The sequence below is a fragment of the Myxine glutinosa genome, chromosome 10, assembly GCF_964187855.1.
Source record: "Myxine glutinosa chromosome 10, kmMyxGlut1.1, whole genome shotgun sequence".
NCBI lineage: Eukaryota > Metazoa > Chordata > Myxini > Myxiniformes > Myxinidae > Myxine > Myxine glutinosa.
This window is the reverse complement of record NC_136270.1, coordinates 92660006-92682849: the sequence shown is the minus strand read 5'-3', so window position 1 is coordinate 92682849 and position 22844 is coordinate 92660006. Positions and strand designations below refer to the sequence as shown.

At 49.3% G+C, this 22844-nt stretch overlaps 1 protein-coding gene across 2 annotated transcripts; it reads right to left on the bottom strand.

Moving 5' to 3' along the window:
- Positions 1–1366: 1366 nt before the first annotated feature.
- Positions 1367–22501, bottom strand: LOC137433427 (meteorin-like protein). Of its 2 annotated transcripts, none has more exons than XM_078786238.1 (4): positions 22284–22501; positions 14749–15206; positions 12274–12333; positions 1367–1890 (listed from the first exon to the last, which is right to left on the bottom strand). In XM_078786238.1, the coding sequence occupies exons 1-4, from the start codon at positions 22367–22369 to the stop codon at positions 1568–1570; spliced, it is 927 nt and encodes a 308-aa protein (XP_078642364.1). In that variant the 5' UTR covers positions 22370–22501; the 3' UTR covers positions 1367–1567. The 2 variants fall into 2 exon arrangements, with proteins under 2 accessions (XP_078642364.1, XP_078642365.1); XM_078786239.1 differs by having other exon boundaries at positions 22250–22293.
- Between the last annotated feature and the right edge of the window lie 343 nt (positions 22502–22844).

Here is a 22844-nt window from a genome sequence, read left to right as displayed (position 1 = left end):
TAGTAGTAATGGGTATTTTGCATTCCCCATTAGAATTGATATGGTCATCAGTAGGCTGTTCGGTTTCGCAGGTTGATTTACAACCTTCACGAAAAAGTTCCCCTTCATCCTGAGCAGGTGGTATCATGTCAGCCATAGTTTCACCACCTTGCTGATCTTCATGTGAAGGACTGTCTGAATCGTTTAAACTGCTTCCTGTCTACACCACCAACACTTTAACACCTTTGTTCTCATTCCTCGCACTTACAAGTGACCGTTTCAAATTTTTCCGAGACGCCGCATCTACAATCTGCTGCTCCTCACAAAACATTCCCTCTACAGGTAGAGGCTTCTCCCTTACATTTGCTGACTCATCGGTTGCACGATGGCCAGCTGTACTGGATGACTCATCGCTTACACGAAGCACATCCGTATGGGTCTCATCAGCACCACTCTTAGCCGTACCTTGATGGTCCGATGTAGATTCCCGCACTGAAGGCGAAACATCTATAGAATCATCCGTAGTGGTCACGGGGGGAGCTGGTCCGGCTGCTGTGGCATACGTTTTCTCCCCATCAGGACAATACTGCTGAGTGTGTCCATGTACACCACACCCGTAACAAATCAACCTCTCCGTTGCCGCAAAAATCCTGTGCTCACGTTTTGACGACTTAAAAACGAGAGAGACATTCAATTGCGTCAAACCAACCTTCAAAACAACATAACAAAACCGTCTAAACGTTTCGATATGCTTAAGCTTCCCGTCTGTGGTGCGAATGGAGGCTTGGATAATTCTCGACACCACAGTACCGTACTGACCGAGCTTCTGAAGAATTTCCTCATTAGACAGCGTCGGTAGAACGTTTGATAGTATTACCTTTGAGGCCGGAGTGTTCCACGGCGAAACCGGAACAAACTGGTCATTACCCAAGGTGAGTCCGTTCTGCACGACGATGCGTGCGAAATGGACACGTGAAACGAAAACAACCACCTTGTGGTGCATTCGGGACGCTGCCCGTATGGTCTCACAACCGATCAATTCTCCGATTGCGAGGAGCGTCTCCTCCAGCGAGACATCTTCCGGTGGGACAAAACACATGCCGTGTTCATCTGTTAACACCTCATCGGCGTCACGACCGGCATTACTTCGACTATTCTTGCTAGCCATTTGAAGTAACTAAACGAAAAAAAATAACCAATAAATGGTACAAAGGTTTATAAAGCCTAAATAAATGCAAAAAAATAAACAACAACAATAACTGGGAAATAAAGAAATAAATCCCGTTAACCACCTAAAGTGGCTAACTTTAACCGCGCTGTCTCTCCCTCTCTCGCTCAGTCGACAAGACGATAGAAAGGGACATCGACACTTGGACAGCAGAAAGGACCAAAAGGTAGGAAGAAAGGAAAAAAGCAACACGAGAGACACAGCACGTACCGCCAGTGACTGAGCAACAGACCTGGCAATCGCACGTGCGTGCTAAGCGAGCGGCAGCTGTGCAAAGTGGGAGGGGAGAGAAAGAAAGGTTCTTCAGTACAATATGGATTTCTTATATTCCTTCTGTTTATCTTCATATTCCACTGCACATCAATCAAGTTTGAGCTCACATGGATTGTTTCCGGTAGTTTGAGAAAAAAGGTAAGCTCGATTGAAGTCCAAAAGCCATGGAGCACAAGTCAACCATATCTCCCCAAATCGCATTCTGCCCATAAACATAAATTCTCCGGTGTCCATCTTGATGCCACAACTGAGCGGCATCCAAAGCACCCACTCTTGTGTCCTGGACCCTGAGTCAGTTGATTCTCCAAAAGCAGGATCCATCTGTTTCAGGATACGCTGCGCTGAGATGTAAATGGCCATGTGTCCTCGTTGAGGCACTTTTTCAATGGAGACCATCTCACCCTGGGCCACTGCATCAGTTGAGATTGGGAAAAGAGAGGTTTAGAGGATTTGAGGCACAAACAAGAGAAATACAAAGAATGTTCGAGGTTTTATTTTTATTATGCTATGCTGTATATTCAGGTCGGAGATACAATACAAAGGCTCACATCAAGACTGATTACATCTTAGGAAAGGTTTGCATCTTTCATTGTTTATTTGCATAATATTTTGCTTCCGTAAAAGATATATCCTGGTTAATGATACACCACTAATTGTTGAGGATGCCAGATCGTATGTGAAATCCACAAGTGCCGTCTGCCACATGGACACATCCTGTTTTGCCCAACTGATCACAACAAGGAAGCATCATCGTTGTTTTAAGCAGTCAAGAGTTCGACGAATGCAATTACTGAAGTTCTCCAACCTGGACAAATGTTGTGATGATTCCGTCACAACGATGTCATGAATGCAAGCCTAGAAGGGCCTCAAGCAGTGCAAAGATGTCAAGGTCAAATGCTGTCACCAAGCAGATAAAAGTAGATACACACACACACACACACACACACACACACACACACACACACACACGGCCATAAATATGCGACACCCCTTCTAATTAGTGGATTCGGCTGTTTCAGCCACACCCATTGCTGACAGGTATATTGTCGCGTTCCCGGGGTGAACACCCCTGGGGATGGATTAGCCGATCGAGCTTTACACTCCGAGGCATTCAATTCAACTATTGCGGAGTTAATACGTGTGGGGGATGAGGCAGCAAAGGGTAATGAAGCTCTTACCTTCACGGACCCCACTGGACGTCTTTGACCCTGTGATAATCAATTCAACCGACACGGAATTCATATTGCAACAAATAAACAGGTTTAATGAAAATAAATGCAGGAAAACAAGAAAATACACAATAACCTAATATTCCTAAATGGAGCGCTCCCTACGGACCCATATACACACAAGGGGAAAAATAACTGAAAGTAAAAATGTGTGTTGAGGTACTTAGCTCTGGGCGGCTCTTGAACCTCGTCGGGGATCATCACAGGTGCTGCGCGGGAAAACACACTGGTTGGCGCCAAGTCAGTGCGCGGGAAAACCGGACTTAGCGCGCCGTTCGTTCACTCCAGCCGCACCCATCCTCGCCGCCTGCTTCACACAGCACGGAGGTCTCTCCGGTTCACTCGGCACGGCCCTCAGCCGTCACAAAGCTACGGGCCAAGCGCACCAGAGTCCACGAGCCGCGACCGCCCCTCCTCATGATCGTCAAAACCCAAAGCCAGGGATATAAAATGCCGACTCCAATGTCCCTGGCGCAAGAGGAGTGAGTAAATGTCCATGTCTGCTCACCACCAAAGCCAAGAGGTATATGTGACTGCTCCCTTTCAACGTCCCTCGCGCAAGAGGACAAAATGTCGGGACTGCTCGTAATGACTGTACCCACGCAAGAGCGATAATGGATGCCACTGCTTGTGATGAAATCCCCACGCAAGAGCCAAAATGTCCACGTCTGCTCGCCACCAAAGCCAGGACCAAAGAGAGCAAAATGTCGGGACTACAGTCTTTTGGCTCTCAGAGCTCTTATGTCACCCGACGATCCCCTGCGCGGCCCAATCAACGGCCGCCACCACATCAAATCTATTGCCGTCCTGACCAATCGTTCTTTGGGGCGTGGCCTCATCGCCACTTTCCGGCCTTTGTGATGGCTCGGCTGGCAGAACCCATGGTAGTTTTCAATGTCCTGCTTCCGGTTGTTTTATTTAGTGTTATTAATTATGGTGTCGATTGCTTGTCTTGACTATGGTGTGTTGTGCGGTGTCATAAGGAACACAGGAAAAGTTACAGAGGCAATTACATACAGGGGATTAATTACCCTTAATCCCTAACTCATTAACATAACCACACTCCTCGTCGTGGAGACAATGATACACTCTTAAATGACATCCGGTCTAAACGGATCCCTACTTATGGTACATAGGTGTTCTTCTTCTTCACAACAGTCGGAGCAAATTACCTATACAATTTTACCTGGACTAAGGTAACCCCTACATTGCCTACCCCCCACAAACGTAACAATATAACACAAAACGTAACAATAACAAAACGTAACAATAACACAAACGTAACAAAAGCCCACAAACGTCTTCTACCGACTCCTCTCTGGCCTTGCCCCCCCAGCCCTCTCTGGGCTCTCTCCCCCAAATATTCCTACAGGTCGCACAAGATCTGCCTGCAACCCTCTTATGGTTAAACTGCCAAAATCAAGACTTTCTGCTCACCTTCACTCCTTCATTCCTCTTTTCTCCCGCCTCTGGAACAAACTCCCTCACTCTCTTCAATCCCACTCCACCCTCCAGGTCTTTAAAACAGCTGTTCACCACCATCTCTTATCCTCCCCCATCCAAAACCTTGATCTTTTCTACCCCCACTAATTTCAGTCCCCTTGTGTTTTATACCTCTCCCCCCCCCCCCCCTCCCCCTCCCACGCCTCCTGCCCCCAAGCCCTCTCCCTCCCACACTTCTCCCTGCTCTCAAATGTTGTGGTTGTGTGCTTCCCCTTCTCTCCCCATCTTGTCTTCCGCTCCCTCTTTTTGTATATTTTGTTTGTCTGGTTGATTTGTTTGTGAAATAAATGTTAGCTCTTTCACGAGCCTCGATTCAGTATACAAAAAAAAAAAAATATATATATATATATATATATATCATCAAGCACACAGCCATGCAATCTCCAAAGACAAATAAAGAGGAGTGAGTTTTCTGTTTTCTGTTTCGGCATGACAATGCATGACATGACAAAAGTGTCAGCATGACAATGCCCCCATGCACAAAGCGAAGTCCATACAGAAATGGTTTGTCGAGATCGGTGTGGAAGAACTTGACTGGCCTGCACAGAGCCTTGACCTCAACTGCATCGAGCACCTTTGGGATGAATTTAAATGTCGACTGCGAGTCAGGCCTAATCGGCCAACATCAGTGCCCGACCTCACTAATGCTCTTGTGGCTGGATGGAAGCAAATCCCGGCTGCAATGTTCCAACATCTAGTGGAAAGGCTTCCCAGAAGAGTGGAGGCTGTTATAGCAGCAAAGGGGGGGGGGGGGGGGGGGACCAACTCCTTATTAATGCCTGGTCGACCACAAAAAAAATCAGTTTAGGTGGCCCGGTGGACCACAACAAGAATCAGTTTAGGTGGCCCGGCGGACCACAAAAAAAATCAGTTAAGGTGGCCCGGCGGACCACAAAAAAAATCAGTTTAGGTAGCCCGGCGGACCACAACAAAAATCAGTTTAGGTGGCCCGGCGGACCACAAAAAAAAATCATTTTAGGTGGCCCGGCAGACCACAACAAAAATCAGTTTAGGTAGCCCGGCAGACCACAAAAAAAAATCGTGACCCTTGTTTTGTATTTTTTTTTTTCTTTCTGTTTTCATCATGTTTAGCATACAGAGGAAGAAGTCCGAATACAAAGCGGATGCGGACTGGCTTTGCATTTTCAGATGCTTTCTAGTTTGTATTGGTATAATTCTAACGAAGAGAAATTGCTTCAATGGACTGATGGGCATTCCCATCTGAGTTGGACTTGGCTCATGGTACTGGGTTCCCATATTCAAAATCAAAGACTGTTGATTTATCCACTGATATACTTGAAATTTATGTCGAAGTACACTGATGATGGCAGTACTGATGTGTGTATATTTTGCTTTAAGTGTCCTGCCTATGATATGTGCACAAGCTCCTCCATGAGTTTTCGATCCCTGTTAGGAAAAAAAATATGCTTGTGCACAAGGAAGGATAAGCTAATTGCTTTTTAGGAGTTGTGACGTCATTCAAATAGCAAACACTGTGGAATATTTTTCCTGATAAATTTGCAGCCTTGAACACAATTTGGTGAAGACATGGGATACGAGAAAGAAAAACCATTCACTTGCACGTGAGCCAATGAATGATCTTTTGGATAATATTCACACGTTCTCACATGGTGATGTATGACAATAGTTGATCATAATTTATCATGTAAAAGCACCATAGAAGACTACGAGCAGATACGTTCTCACACAGCGCTCTCATTCCATCTGATACAAATATGTGTATTTTTGATGTCAAAGTTCTTTTATTTCAAACAATAACGCTACACCGTCATCTACACCACCTGCTACACCGCCCGCTACACCACCCGTTGCACCGCCTGCTACAATACCCGCTACACCGCCCGCTACACCATCCGCTACACCACCCGCTACACCACCTGCTACACCACCTGCTATTCCGCCCACTATACCACCATCTGATACAAATATGTCTTTCAAATTCAAAAGAAGACAGTTTCTGATATGTTTGGCCGTTTCTATGACCATCAACAAGTTACAGGGACAGACCTTTTACAGAATTTGCTTCGACCTTCCGAAACCGTTATTCTGAAGGAGCTGGGGCTCCCACGTCGATCAGAAGAATGGACGCGACAAAAAGCTGGAATTCATCTGAGTTGCTTTATTGAAATCAAACACTCAGGCACTCTGAAAACCCGTTTATCGGTCAGCAATATATATCTATTAACCCAGGGGGTTTGCCCAGGCCCGGCGCCAGGGGGCGTGGCCCAGCGTCCTGGCTGCGGCCTGGCAAGTTGAGGGCGAGCCTGCCCGGGCATGCCCGGGCGTCCCGACCGAGGCCTGGCAAGTTGAGCGCGGGCCTGCCCGGGCGTCCTGGACGAGACCGGCATGGTGATCGCTCCGCGTCCTTGATAGGTGCAAGGCGATTGTGAAACCCCAGCGGCAGCCGCTACACACGTCCCCCCAGAATCGTATTGCACCGGCAGGGTCAACTTGAGGGGGGTCCTGATGACCCGGCCGAAGCGACCCCTGGCGGGTCGTGGGAGGGGGTCCGGTGAGGTGGTGGGCGGTCGAGTGGGGGGCCCCGTGGACGGGGGGCGGCCTCGCCGCGGCGGAAGGGCCATCCGTGGTGGGTGGTCGACGTCCACGTGCGCCGGCTTGAGGCGGTCCACTGCAATCCGGTCCGACCTGCCGCCGATGTCGATGACGAACGACTTGTCGTCCCGTCGCAGCACCCGGAAGGGCCCGTCGTACGGTGGCTGGAGTGGCCACCGATGTGCGTCGTGACGCACAAAAACATACTCCGCTGTGCGGAGTGCTGGGGGGACGTAGGACCGGGGGTCACCGTGGTGGGATGTCGGCACGGGGGCAAACCGTCGGGCGGCCTCCTGGAGGTCCGAGCGCTGGTGAGCTGCGGACCAGGGACTGGTAGCGTCGGGCACGAATTCGCCCGGGACGCGTAGCACCTGGCCATAGACCAGCTCGGCGGTGGATGCCTGGAGGTCCTCCTTGGGGGCCGTGCGAAGGCCCAAAAGGACCCACGACAGCCGGTCGGCCCAACCGCCGTCTTGAAGGCCGGCCATGAGCGCGGCCTTCATGGAGCGGTGGAATCGCTCGCACAACCCGTTTGCTTGGGGGTGGTAGGCCGTAGTACGGTGGAGCTTGACCCCCAGGTTGCGGGCGACCGCGCCCCACAGCTCGGAGGTGAACTGTGGTCCGCGGTCTGACGAGATGTCCGCCGGTGCGCCGAAGCGGGCGACCCAGGTGGCGATGAAAGCCTGCGCCACGTCGGCGGTGGTGGTGGAGACGAGGGGAACGGCCTCCGGCCACCTGGTGGTCCTGTCCACCATGGTGAGCAGGTGTGTGAACCCCCGTGACGGGGGGAGGGGGCCCACCAGATCCACGTTGACGTGGTCGAAACGTCGTTCGGGCACGGTGAAAGGTGCCAGCGGGGCCTGGGTGTGTCGGTGGACCTTGGCCCGTTGGCAGGCCGTGCAGGCGCTGGTCCAATCGCGGACGTCCCGACGAAGGCCGTGCCAGACGAAACGCGCCGACACCAGCTTCTGGGAAGCTTTCCGGCCCGGGTGGGAAAGGCCGTGGAGGGAGGCGAAGATGCGGCGTTGCCAGGTGACGGGCACGATGGGGCGAGGCTGGCCTTGGGAGACGTCGCAGAGCAGGACAGTGTCCGCGCAGGGGATGTCGGCCAGGCGGAGGCCCGTGTCCGCCGCCCGGAGGGCTTGCACCGTGGTGTCGGTGGTTTGGTCCGCCGCCATAAGCGCAAAATCCACGCCCAGGTGGACCGCGTTCGCGCTGGCCCGGGAAAGACAGTCGGCCACGGCGTTGTTTTTGCCGGCGACGTGCCGGATGTCCGTGGTAAACTCCGACACGGCGGAGAGGTGGCGCTGTTGGCGGGCCGACCATGGCTCCTTGACCTTGGCCATGGCGTAAACCAACGGCTTGTGGTCGACGAACGCCGTGAAAGGTCGGCCCTCCAGGAGGTGGCGGAAATGGCGGACGGCCAGGTGTAGACCGAGGAGCTCCCGGTCAAACGTGCTGTATTTGAGCTCGTTCGGCCAGAGCTGCCGGCTGAAAAAAGCGAGTGGCTGCCAAACCCCGTTCACCCATTGCTCATGTACGGCGCCCACCGCGTAGTCGGAGGCATCCGTGGTGAGGGCGATGGGAGCGTTGAGCACCGGGTGAGCGAGCAGTGTTGCGTCGGCGAGGGCCCGCTTTGAGCGTTGGAAGGCCGCATCCATTGCTGCGGACCAGGCGATGTCGTGCTTGGCCGGCTTGCCCCGGAGGGCTTCGTAGAGGGGCCGCATGAGTTGAGCAGCGCGGGGCACGAAGCGGTGATAAAAATTCACCATTCCCAGGAATTCCTGCAGGGCCTTTATGGTGCGGGGACGCGGGAACGTGGTGATGGCCTCGACCTTGGTTGGCAGCGGCACGGCCCCGTTCTTGGTGATGTGGTGGCCCAAAAAATCAACGGCCGTCGTGCCGAAGTGGCATTTGGCCGGGTTGACGATGAGGCCGTGCTCGCTGAGGCGCCCGAACAGTGTTCGGAGGTGGAGGAGGTGCTCGGCCCGGGACGTGCTGGCGACGAGGATGTCGTCCAGGTAAACAAAAAGGAACGGCAGGTCACGCAGCACGCCGTCCATCAAGCGCTGGAACGCCTGAGCCACGTTCTTGAGACCAAACGGCATCCGCAAGAATTCGAATAAGCCGAACGGCGTGATGACTGCCGTTTTAGGGACGTCGGCCGCCCTGACAGGTACCTGGTGATATCCCCGTATGAGATCAATTTTCGAAAAAATGACCCGTCCCGCCAGACGGGTGGAGAAGTCTTGGATATGCGGGATCGGGTACCTGTCGGGGGTGGTAGCGTCATTGAGACGGCGGTAGTCGCCACACGGGCGCCATCCACCCCCCGGCTTTGGCACGATGTGCAGTGGCGAGGCCCACGCGCTATCGGAGCGCCGCACGATGCCGAGGTGCTCCAACGCGTCGAATTCGGCCTTCGCTACGGCGAGCTTGGCTGGGTCGAGGCGGCGGGCCCTGGCGTAGACCGGCGGGCCCGTGGTTGGTATGTGGTGCTCGATCCCATGCCGTACTGCGACGGCCGAAAACGTCGGCCGCGTGAGGGCCGGGAACTCCGTGAGCAGGCGAGCAAACTCGTTCGCCGCCGGGACGGTGCATGCCAGCTCGGTCGGCGCGGAGCTGCTCAATGTGCATACCAGGGAGCTGAAGGTTTCAGCGTTGATTAAACGACGCCGTTGGACGTCCACCAGCAGTCCGTGTGCGCAGAGGAAGTCGGCGCCTAGCAGAGCCATGGGCACGTTGGCGGTTACAAACGTCCAAGCAAAGCGTTGGCCGCCGAAGCAGAGGGTGACGTTGCGCGGGCCGAAGGTGCGGATAGTCGATCCGTTGGCCGCAACCAAGGAGGGGCCGCAAACCGCGGAATGCCTGTCCTGGTCAGAGGCGGGTATGACGCTCAGTTGGGCGCCGGTGTCGCACAGGAAGCGCCGTCCAGACGCTTTATCCGTGATGAACAGTAAGTTGCCCGTGTGGCCGGCGCTCATGGCTGGTAATGAACGCCGGCCCGGCCGTTTCCCGGCCTGCCGAAGGTGCACGGGGGTCGGCATGTCCGGGCCTTCTGTCCGAACCTGGCATGATAGTAACACCACGCTTGGTCAGGTGGAGGCCTCGGTCGTCGTGCTGGAGGTGGTCGGCTCGGTAGAGCGGCCGCCAATTGCGTCGGCAGTTCGGCCGTCGACCGTGCCGGGTGCTCGGGCGCCATGGGTGTTGCGTCGGACGGCGGTGGGTCCCATGTCGCCGCTGCGATGCGCTGTCCTGCGGCAGAGATCTTGTCGGCTTCTCTGGCAAGGGCCCGGGGATCTGTGATCGTCGTGCTTGCCAGGGCGAGGCGTACCGGGTTAGGCAGCTGACGGAGGAACAGCTCCCGGAACAGGAATGCCGGAGAGTGCTCGCCGAGCAGTGAAAGCATGTAGTCCATTCGCTCGGAAGGGCGCGTGTCGCCGAGCTCAGGCAGTTCGAGCAGGCGCCGTGCGCGTTCCGCCGATGGGAGGGCGAAAGCATCGAGGAGCAGCTTCTTAATCGCGCCGTATTTGTCAGCGGCTGGCGGGCTTTCGAGGAGGCTCAGGGCGCGGGCCGCGGTAGCCGACCCGAGCGCAGCTACCACATGGTGGAAGCGGGTGTCGTCGGCCGTGACGCCTCGCAGGGCGAACAGGGACTCCGCCTGCGCGAACCAAACCGCCGCGTGAGCCTCCCAGAAGGTAGGCAGTTTAAGGGCGACTGCCGTGTCCATGTCGATAGGTCACCAATGAAGGAGCTGGGGCTCCCACGTCGATCGGAAGAATGGACGCGACAAAAAGCTAGAATTCATCCGAGTTGCTTTAATGAAATCAAACACTCAGGCACTCTGAAAACCCGTTTATCGGTCAGCAATATATATATATTATCCTCGGGGGTTTGCCCAGGCCCGGCGCCAGGGGGCGTGGCCCAGCGTCCTGGCTGCGGCCTGGCAAGTTGAGGGCGAGCCTGCCCGGGCATGCCCGGGCATGCCCGGGCGTCCCGACCGAGGCCTGGCAAGTTGAGCGCGGGCCTGCCCGGGCGTCCTGGACGAGCCCGGCATGGTGATCGCTCCGCGTCCTTGATAGGTGCAAGGCGATTGTGAAAACCCAGCGGCAGCCGCTACAATTCAGTCAAGGCAACTGTATATGCATCTCTCTCAATAGATCGATCATTGGACTCATTAAGTGTTGTATCTGAGCAGAACGAGATTGTTAATTGTGTTTACAGTGAAATATATGAATAAACGTGTTCAAAAACACTAGGCCACTATGTTACATGGGAGTATACCTAGTTAGATTTAAATATTACACCTGTATTGCAACTGAGATAATAACAAGTACAAAAAGTTTTAATTAAAACAAAAGCCGCGTCGATGTTACACAATGCCTAGATGCAGCTGTGCCTATAACGTCGATGTTATAGGCACAGGACATTCCTATTGATTCGATTACTTGATGTTATTTTTGTGCAAAGTGAAAATATATCTCGGCAATTTCCCGTGTGTGGCGACGAATTTTTAATATATCTCGGCATTTTCCCGTCTGTTATTTCAGGCGGTGTATGACTGACCATGCCGCGATTTAAAAAATATTTATCTCGGCAATTTCCCGTGTGTGGCGACACGTGAACGAAGCTATGCTCCTCTCTCCACATTATTGTGACGACGTATAAATTAAATATTTCATCGTGACGATTGTCATCAAATGGACGAATTTTTAATATATCTCGGCATTTTCCCGTCTGTTATTTCAGGCGGTGTATGACTGACCATGCCGCGATTTAAAAAAAATATATCTCGGCAATTTCCCGTATGTGGCGACATGTGAACGAAGCTATGCTCCTCTCTCCACATTATTGTGACGACGTATAAATTAAATATTTCATCGTGACGATTGTCATCAAATGGACGAATTTTTAATATATCTCGGCATTTTCCCGTCTGTTATTTCGGGCGGTGTATGACTGACCATGCCGCGATTTAAAAAAAAAATATCTCAATGGACTTGAAGTTACAGGCCTTTGAGAATTCATTTCGTTCTATAAAGGGCAACTTTCATCGGATTTTCTTCCCGTTTTTTTTCAACCGAGTCTAAAACTATGTTAGCGACTGTGAAAAATGAAATGATATATCGAATTTGATTTGAAATAAAACTGTGTGAGAGAGGAAGACACCACGGGCCTACAAAACAGGCCTCAAAGCTATGCGAGTTAATAAAATGGTGGATATTTGTTTATATGAAGCCTCTCCCACAATGGGTGGAGCTATGGTTCCCAGAATGGGTGGAGCTTTGAGGTTTTGTCTCTCTGCAAGAACAAGAACAAGAAGAACAACAACAACAGCAGAGGGCACTCTATTAGCAGCGTCTGCGACGCGGCTAAAAAGACTACAAGCCTGTACATCACAATAAGAGATTCAGCTTAATTCCATGAAATATGATGGCCTGACTGTAAAGGTTTAGTTTGATGCAGACTTTATCCCAACTGACTTACTGAAATCACTTGTGCAGGCCGCCGTGAGCATCTCTTCGCCACTGCAAGGTCGGCAAACATCTGAAAAGAAAAAGTTCAGAAAGATCTAATTAACAAACACTTCCCTTCCTATAAGAGAATAACTGAGTGTAGTTTGGACACATCACTTTGACATAATGCAGTGACTGAAAAATGGTGAAAACTAGAGGCCCACAACCAACTAGGCCACAGAAAGGTTGCCTGCTATAAGATGGAAGTTCTCGCAGCGTTTCGGCCGACAATTGCCTTGGGATTGGACCCGTCTCTCCCCACATGACCTCCATTCCCTCGAACGCTCCCTATCGAGAGAGATGTATCCTCCTCCCAGCCGAAAACCACTCTCTGGTTGAAACACCAGTCCTCTGGGCCTCAGATTGTTCTCAGATTAAATCTCGAGTTGGTCGTTCGTTCCCAATTTCCGCCATTTTGTGATCTCTGCATTATTTCTCGTCCCTTCCTTCTCAGCATCAATCAAGCTCCGAAACTACAGTCTGAAGTCAGTAGATGGTATATAGAATGACTTGCTGAAGTGATGAATGAATACAAGGCAATGCCTGCAGGAATGACCTACAGATCAGGGTAGGGATCATGCAGCAACTCTGCAATGGTCTTTTGTTTCTATTACCATGGAAGGCGGTGGTTTATAAACAACTTCACGCTGTTGAAACCAAAGCTTTCAGAATCATTGGAATCTCCCGCGATGAAGCTAACTCCGAGGGCCTTTCACTCACTCACCGCAGGCAGGTTGGTGGTCTTTCTGTCTTCTACCGACTCCACTCCGGCCTTGCTCCCCCAGCTCTCTCTGGGCTCTGTCCCCCAAATATTCCTACAGGTCGCACAAGATCTGCCAGCAACCCTCTTATAGTTAAACTGCCAAAATCAAGACTCTCTGCTCACCTTCACTCTTTCATTCCCCGTTTCTCCCGCCTCTGGAACAAACTCCCTCACTCTCTCCAATCTCGCGCCTCCCTCCAGGTCTTTAAAACAGCTGTTCACCACCATCTCTTATCTTCCCCCATCCAAAACCTTGATCTTTTCTACCCCCGGGGATTTTCACCCCAGATACACTTTTTTGAAATACCAACTTCTTTCCTGGAAGTCCGAGCTGTGTCCATGTGTTTTTTTAACTCTCCCACCCCCCCCCCCTTCCCATGCCCTGTCCCCCCAAGCCCTCTCCCTCCCACAGATCTCCCGATGTCCCTGCTCTCCATCTTGTTCTCCCGCTCCCTTTATCATATGTTTTATGTGTCAGTTTGTCTTTTTGTGAGCAATGTTAGCTCTTGCAGAAGCCTCGACCTTGTATACAAAAAAACCCAAAAAAACAGAGGCACCATTTTCAAAACATGCACCGCCTCCCAACATGAATGTTTCATATGTGTGATGCCTGTGTTATACTGTGAGATTTTAATCAGAACATCACCTACTTATTAATGTATGAAACTTCGCCATAATACACAAAAACCTCATCCACATATGCTCGATCCCCTACCCTCTATTCACCATACGCTCGTACCCAACCCCATTCCCCAAATCCTTGTAGACATACGGTTTTGAAATCTCCTGGAATAAGCTCCCTACCCTTGAGTAGGCTTCCTTCATACCATAGCTTAACTCCACATGGGCTATGCAATTAGACTGGGCAGCTGGGCACACAAAGTGGTGAGAGTGGCATTGTCCCTACTGGAGGTTCAAATGGAATTGCCACCCCCCTACCTTGCCTTATATCCCTCTTGAGAAGTGTAACATGGACTGTCATGGAAGTAGCCTTTGGCCGAAACCAACACTTGACCCGAATAGTCATGAAAAAATGCAAAGAACTAAGTCAAATTTGTTGAAAAAGGAAGTATGATATTGATACCTTAGCATAAAGATGCAAGCTGCCTTCATCATACAGGAATTGCCTATAAAAGGTGCATTTGTAAGAATGTCTGTAAATGTCTGCAAGTAGAGGTGCCATGGTGGCCTAGAGGTATGCACACTCACCTCTAAGCTGTCTAGCCAGGGATGGAATCCCGACCCAGCTATACACTGCAAACCCGGTGTTTCACAGGCAGGTGTGTGCCATCCCTCGGGTGGATGTTAAACTAGGTGTCCCATCTGCCGGCATTAGTTGGTGGATATTAAAGATCCCAAGCTGTGCTTTGCAAAGAGCACGCCGGCACCCTGAACAAATTCCAAATTCATGCCCTGACTTTAGTCGAACGTCAGGCCTGGTCAACCAGTTCGTGAAAGACTTGGGCCAAAAGCTTCCCCCAGCCAACCTCACAACAACGTGGGAATAATTGCATCCGTTAAAGAAGAAGATTGCAAATGTCCGCAAGCATAAGGCTCTGTTGCCAACTCGGCAAACTTCAGTGGGAAGGAGAAAAGGTTGGTTGGGGCCATTTGTACAGTTGCTACAATGTATTTAAAATAAATATGTGTACCAGGTCAATTAAAAAAACAAAGTTTCAATACCTTCAGGTTCTTGTTTACCATTCTTCCCAAGTTTAGGCCTCAAGCCAACCGAGCCCGGCCACAGCTCGAAGTGGAAGGCAGTAATTCTCCGGCTAATGTCTGTCTGTGTTGTCGCTTGAAGAAATATCACCACAGCACCACCGTTGCTGGAAGCCACTTCCTTACCAAGGCAAAATATGGCTTCCTCGCCAGGTGCCGCGTCATCGAGAGAGACGACACGCTTCAGGTGTCCAGATGTCTCAATGTAGAGTACAGCTCCGTGAGAGCCAGAGAATGGTTTCAAGCAAATAGCAGGATCGTCATGATGGCGAGATGTTCCGGTGAGTGGGAAGAGCTTTAGGCGTAGGGCACCGGTTGGATAGAGCCATTCCACTGTGCCGCGCGAGCACTGTAGGGTTACCTGTGTAACTCCTGGGGGTTCAGGAAAATCCCCGGCAGGATATTGCTGTGCCAGGCCACTAATGTAAGATACAGGGATCAGGGTTAGACGAGACAAGAAGAACGACTTTATCATTATATTTCTGTAACACATAGGGGTCTGTTTACATTATACCAAATAACTAAATTAATGGAGTTTGAAGGCTTACTACTTAGTTGAGAATGAAAAAGCAACAAATAGTATCATTGATGTCATTATTATTATTATTATTATTATTATTATTATTATTATTATTATTATCATCGTCATCATAACTAAGCACATCTCTGGGAAAGGGAAACTCAACCTTTGCACAAAATAAATTAAGTGACGCTGAAGTTGTAGTCATAGAACCACTCAGAGCACTACGGTACCTCATGCTCAGTATATCCTGGTGGCTCAGAGATCGTGATGGCTGGTATAGAGCAACGACATTGATTAGTACAGTGATCTTGCATTGACCCTAATGCCTACTGTTGCTAACAAAAAACTAGAACAATGCGACTGTGTCGCCAATATGCCTCCGCATAGTCCCACAACGGGTAAATGCCATCACTCTGCATATGTAGGGGTAGGGGATCACGTTTGTGAAGTTTCGTGTTGATCGAATAAGGTTCGTTTTTCTATCCAAGATGGCTGCCAAACCACGTGACCTCGGACATCATCATTTTCAAACGATATGCAACAGTGCTGTTAGATGATATTTGTAAATGTTCGCATCGACAGGGTGAGCGGTTTCAGATATAATTATTTAATATTTTCTTCAATCCAATATGGCTGCCAAATCATGTGACCTATGATGCCATAAGTTTCATATTTCAATGCAAATGGGTCAAAGATCATGTGCATGCAATTTCAGATTTTTAGGACTCGTACCCGACTGCAAAGTCGCAATGAGCCGGCGAAGCCAAAGCCTCTTGCCACTATTTTACCCATCACTATGGCATCAGTAGGTTAGGTAGTTGGTAGTAGGTAGATGTAGTAGGTACCGTACCTAGCTCAAAATGACACCATTTGCATTCTGGATGAGATTAAAATTTATAAAATTTCCTTCTTGATTAACTCGGTGAATTCCGTCTCAACTTCGGATATTTCCGGCCGTGAAAAACTATGCCCTACGGCCGCGAGATTTCTAAAAAATAATTCTTCGTCAATTTTAGAATATTTGACGCCGTTTTCAGCCTCCGAGACATGGTAATAAGCTTTTTTTGAAATATTTTTTCAAATATTCGAATCTCATTGGTTCCGGTGTTTGGTGACGATTTTCGTTGAAGATAACCAGGGCCCGTGCGGGCCCAGGGAACGAGGTTGGTCTTAAAGTATTTTAATTACAAATTAGAGGTGCATAAGATTGTAAATCAAACAAAGACGGGTGAAACAAACTCCTATTTAACTTTTTCTCAATTTTATTCCACTTCCGCATCCGCCAGATGGCGGCCTCCATGGAGCGATTTGGTTTTTGAAATATTTTTTCAAATGCTCGAATCTCATTGGTTCTGGTGTTTGGTGACGATTTTCGTTGAAGATAACCAGGGCCCGGGGAACGAGGTTGGTCTTAAAGTATTTTAATTACAAATTAGAGGTGCATAAGATGGTGAATCAAACAAAGACGGGTGAAACAAACTCCTATTGAACTTTTTCGCAATTTTTGTGCATACTTCCGCATCCGTAAGATGGCGGCCTCCATTGAGTGATTTGGTGCGTCATAGCTTGGAATTCTCAAAGGATCCAGCAAAATCTGGCTTTTCAACATAATATGTACGCAGTCATTCACAACACCGGCTTTGCCGGCTACTAGTACCCGACTGCAAAGCCGCAATGAGCCGGCGAAGCCAAGCCTCTTGCCACTATTTTACCCATCACTCTGGCATCAGTAGGTTAGGTAGTTGGTAGTAGGTTGGTGTAGTCGGTACCGTACTGAGTTCAAAATGACACCATTTGCATTCTGGATGAGATTAAAATTTATAAAATTTTCTTCTTGATTAATTCGATGAATTCCGTCTCAATTTCGGATATTTCCGGCCGTGAAAAACTATACCCTACGGCCGCGAGATTTCTAAAAAATAATTCTTCGTCAAATTTAGAATATTTGATGCCGTTTTCAGCCTCCGAAACGTGGTAATAAGCTTTTTTGAAATATTTTTTCAAATGCTCGAATCTCATTGGTTCCGGTGTTTGGTGACGATTTTCGTTGAAGATAACCAGGCCGTGCGGGCCGAGGTTGGTCTTAAAGTATTTTAATTACAAATTAGAGGTGCATAAGATTGTGAATCAAAAAAAGACGGGTGAAACAAACTCCTATTGAACTTTTTTCAATTTGTTATGCATACTTCCGCATCCGCAAGATGGCGGCCTCCATTGAGCGATTTGGTGCGTCAAAGCTTCGAAATTCTCAAGGGATCCAGCAAAATCTGGCTTTTCAACATAATACGTACGCGTTCATTCACAACACCGGCTTCGCCGGCTATAAGGAATTCGATTAAAACATTTTTGGCTGGTATACCACTTCACATTTGATATCATTATCATACTTTTGTTCCCCATTGGGAGTACTTGACAATGTGCCAAGTTTCAAATGTTTCCATTCAGTGGTTTCTGATAAATATATTTTTTTATATCTGCGTTTAATCCAAGATGGCTGCCATACCACGTGACGTATTACATCACGTTTATCATAAAAACATTCCGCATGGGTGTCACTCCTACCCTGAAAGTTTCGTCTCAATGGGACATATGGTTGCTGAGAAAAATGAGGTTTAGCCCGTACGGACGGATGGATGGACGGACAACCCGAAAAAAATATATAAAAAAATAAAAATAAATAAATATATATATATACTAGCAGAAGTACCCGGCATTGCCGGGTGGGGGAGGGGAGGGGGAAGAGGAGGGGAGGGGAATGGGGGGGGAGGGGAGGAGAGGGGGGGAGGGGAGGAGAGGGGGGGAGGGGAGAAGAGGGGGGGGGAAGTACCCGGCATTCCGTGTATAAACGTGAGGGAGAAGAGGGAGGAGGGGGAGGGGGAGGGGGAGGGGGGGGGAGGAGAGGAGAGGTGGGGAGGGGGAGGGATGGGAGAGGAGAGGGGGGGAGGGGAGGGGGAGGGGAGGGGGAGGGGGGAGGGGAGAGAGGGGAGGGGGGAGGGGGAGGGGAGGGGAAGGGGGTAAAGGGAGGGGGAGGGGGAAAAGGGAGGGGGAGGGGAGAAGGGGAGGGGGTAGGGTGGAGGGGGAAGGGAGGGGGAGGGGAGGATGGAGGGGGGAGGGGGAGGGGGAGGGAAGGGGAGGGCCAGTCAACAATGACGTTGCAGTTCTCATGGTCGGAGAGCAGCACAACAATCGCGACATCGTCCTGAATCTTTGCAACAGCACGAAGCGGATTTTGGAGACTCACCGATCCTGTGACGCCCTCCAGTACCGGCGTTGCCGGGTGGGGGAAGGGAGACCCATACATTCCCAACCAGTACATTCGCCCTCTCGACTCAAGCTCACTCGGACAAAAGCCTCGCACAAATTACACCGTGAAGGCCCAATGGACATGTCTATGCCACAAATCAAGTACGTGAGCGAGTCGGGCGCACTGAATTGAAAATATATGGAATGCTCATACTCCGTGAAAAGTGAAGCCAACTGGCGGCGGGGATGGAACATCACGTGATCGCTCTGAGCGAATCAGCGCGCTGCTCTGCCACCGGTCAGAATCCGTGTATAATATTCCTCGCTGAAAGAAAATCTATGTGAAACATGCTACTATCTATGCTAAATCATGCTAAATCATGCTAAATGCTAATCATGCTTAAATCTATGCTACTTGCTGTGAGTTTATGGCGGCAAGGAACATCACGTGATCGCGTCACGATCATCATTTGTGACACGTCATCACGTGATCGTGATCGTCATCAATGAGCGCGAATGAGCGAATCAGCGCGCTGGAAATTTTCCTTCCTTACAAAATTGGGTAAATAAATATACTGCCATAAATATGGTACATAATTAAAAAATAAATGTACTACAATATTTTTGAAAAATTTCATTGGTTGCTAGGAGACGGTAGCATGTAAAAACCGTTTGAATATTTGAAATACAGTTTGATCCAGAGGTAAGTGGTATGGTCTTGCTGGTTGGTGGACACGATATGTGTAAGAGAAATTATTTTGGTGTCCTGTATCTGGTCGTGCTAGTTGGTGAACACGGTAAATTTAAGGGAAATGATTTTCTGTCATTCTTCTGAGTGGTTGCTTCTCCTTCCCCGTATTTTTGTTCATTTTATTGTTTTTTTCCACTCTCTTGAGTTGTGGGCCTTCCTTGAGTGGTATTACATTTATCATCATCATCATTGGAATGTCTGTTGTAAAGATACGGACATCAAGTCCGTATCTTGACGCAGAGAGCATCAAGCACCATCTTTTTATACCAGGCAACGGCAACGGCAACGCACTAACGCAGACCTCGCTCGGCCCCGCCCACAGCGACCTCTCTCGGCCCCGCCCATAGCTGCCTCGCTCGGCCCCGCCCACAGCGACCTCGCTCGGTCCCGCCCACAGCGACCTTGCTCGGTCCCTCCCACAGCGGCATCACTCCGCCCTACACGGCACTATCTATATATTATCTATCTATAATTCCAGCAATCTCTGTGTGTCTGTGTGTCTGTGTGTCTGTGTGTCTGTGTGTCTGTGTGTCTGTGTGTCTGTGTGTCTGTGTGTCTGTGTGTCTGTGTGTTTGTCTGTGACCGCTGTTTCTCGACAACCACGGGTCCGATATACTTGAAACTTGCCAGGTATATTGCTGGGGACCCGAGGATGTGCCTTTTCAAGGTTTGTAATTAATCGGACAAGTACCTACCGAGCTATGTCCAAAAAACGCTTCAACCAATCAGAGAGCAGCGAGCTATCACGTGTGCCGAACGTGGCGATCAGACTCTGCCTCGGACGGCACATTTGACAGCGTATTCATTTATTTCACGTTGGAAAACTATGTTGCCGTTAAACTATGTTTTAAAACGAATTCAAACTGCGATTAAATTAAAACGATTCATCCTAACTGCGATTTGCGAACTTCCGGACAGTGAAGACTGTCCGGCAGCACGCTTTCCGGCATCCAATCACAGAACGCTTTGTTGCGTAGGCGTGGCCGATGTGAGACGAGCGGAGCTGAGCGCGTTACGAGCTGACCGCCATTACGGTACGTAATTCGATTTCTTATGCGCATTATTTCTCCCAATTCAGTCAGAGCGAAGGGCGGAAGCGAAGAGCATTGTTTTTTTTGTTTACGGGCGTACGGGCGGGGTAGAGCGTACGGGTAGCGTTTTTTTTTTTTTTTGGCAAGGAACGGGCACCCACGTACGGGCAATGCCCTAGTTCGTACAATGCCGGGTACTTCTGCTTGCTTAAAAAAAATCTATGTGAAACATGCTACTATCTATGCTAAATCATGCTAAATCATGCTAAATGCTAATCATGCAGAAGTACCCGGCAAAAACGCAATCGCTTTTCGCTCTGAAATACGTGCGAACGCGTAACTGAGTTAATGGCGGCAACGAACATCACGTGATCGCTCTGAGCGAATCAGCGCGCTGCTCTGCTACCGGTCAGATTCCGGTCATAATATTCCGCGCTGAGGTAAAAATATGGTTGAAAAATATTATGAAATAATTTTTTAGGTCAGCCATGTTCTTCCCAGGCTCAATGGCCATGTCTGTGCCAAATATCAAGTACGTGAGCCTCTCCGTTTAGGAGTCTTTCGGTAACATTACACACACACACACACACACACACACACACAAACTGTGTTTTATATATATAAATTGTGCTTTTGTGCTTGAGATACACACACACACACCATTGTGCTTGAGATATATTATACACATATATACTGTATATATATGCGATGGCATGGCTGATGTCCGTCTGTAAACTGTCCGTCTGTCCGTCTGTAAACACTTTTAACTTCTCCAAAACCGCTGATGGGATTGCGACCAAATTTGGCACAAATGATATTTGTTTTGTTGTGACTAAAGTTTGTTCACGGCATTAAAAAAAATCTGGGTCTAAGGGGGTCTACCGGGGGTCATTATGATTATGTTAGTATGATTCTACATTGTACCTTGTCTTCTAGCAACCATTGAAATTGGTTAATACCTTTAGTCGATGCAATATGCTGTTTATTCTAGTAGGTGAGCACCAGGGGTATTGCCCCTATGTTTTGTTAATATAACAACTCCCACCCCTCTCCACCTTTATCCATCCACCGCAATCATATAATATGTAGAACGTCACGTAATGCATCCTTGTCCAAAACCTATCAATACTCAATGATTGGAAGTTGTGAGTGTAAATCATCAGAATGAAAGTTTGCAGCACAATCCAAAATTATACCTGAATTAAAAATATAATTGTGAAAGTAAATATTGGTCACACCTGCCAGACACCTGGGACATCCATGAAAACCTGAGCCATATTCACATGTCTCTGTGTGTAAAGAAATTTGTTGGTTTCGGACAGGAATTGAAATTGTGACGAAACGTCTTGTGAAGGTAAGATGAGGCAGTAAAAGGGAATGATTTATCCCGCCGAGGAATGTAAGGAAATGGAGGTGCACATGGGCACGAATAGCATGGTGGTTGCAGCAGGTGTGGTCACCACATACCACGTGATAAATAGAGCACAGACCCACCGATGCCTCGTGATATGGTACACCTACAGACCATGCATAATGCATTATGTACCCATCACACCTCGTACTTGGATGGTGGACGGTTTACATTACAGCAGAACCCACACATACCTTGAACTAATCTGTACCATGAGAGACATGTTTGTCTGTCGCTGTCTGTCTATCACCATTATTCTCAGACATGGCCAAACCGATCTTCGTCAAACTTTCAGAGGTTCATCATTGAGTACCGAGGAATGTGTTAGGCAAAAATTATTTTTTTTGGAAAAAAACCTAAAGTTTGATGCCAACAGGATTACAATACGTGGAGTACACCCATTAGTTATATATATACCACATGGCGCCCACGTACAACGTTACAGCTGCAGTAGTAGTTCGTACTTCGTACGTACTTTGGGGGTTACAACAGAGCACACATACCTGCATATCCGCATATCCACATATCCGCACGTACCTGCCTCTCCAAGCGCACGGCGTGAGCGTCAGGGCCCAGTGGAAGAGCGCGAACCCCAACAGAGCGCAGATGGGCGCAGACCACATGTCCCAGCACCCGAGAGATCGTGTGTCGTGCTCACATAGTAAGTGGTGCTGAGCGCACACGGGGGATTGTGACGGAGTGCTGCACCAACTGAGCAGCCTCCTCGGAACCCTCGCTGGAGCGGTCGCATTGGGTCAAACTGTCAGAGTGGGGGTGAAGATGGAGACGTATCATGGGCACTGGGGAAGGGGTTTGCCTTTTCTTGCCCTGCACATCTCCGCCTTCCCAACATTGTGCTCGACTGCTGCTTCATCATGATCTTCAGTAAGTTGTTTGTCACCCTTCCCTCATCATCATCATCAGCTGCAAAGCTCACACAGTAAACTTCTGTTCTTCTTAAAGGTCACATGATGAGAATAGTCGAATCCATGAATTATTTTGGGAAGAAAACTCCATCAAATGCGAGCTTACCTATCAGATGCTTTCGGTGGAGGACTGTGCTTATGGAAATAACTGTACAAATATTTATAATGAGAT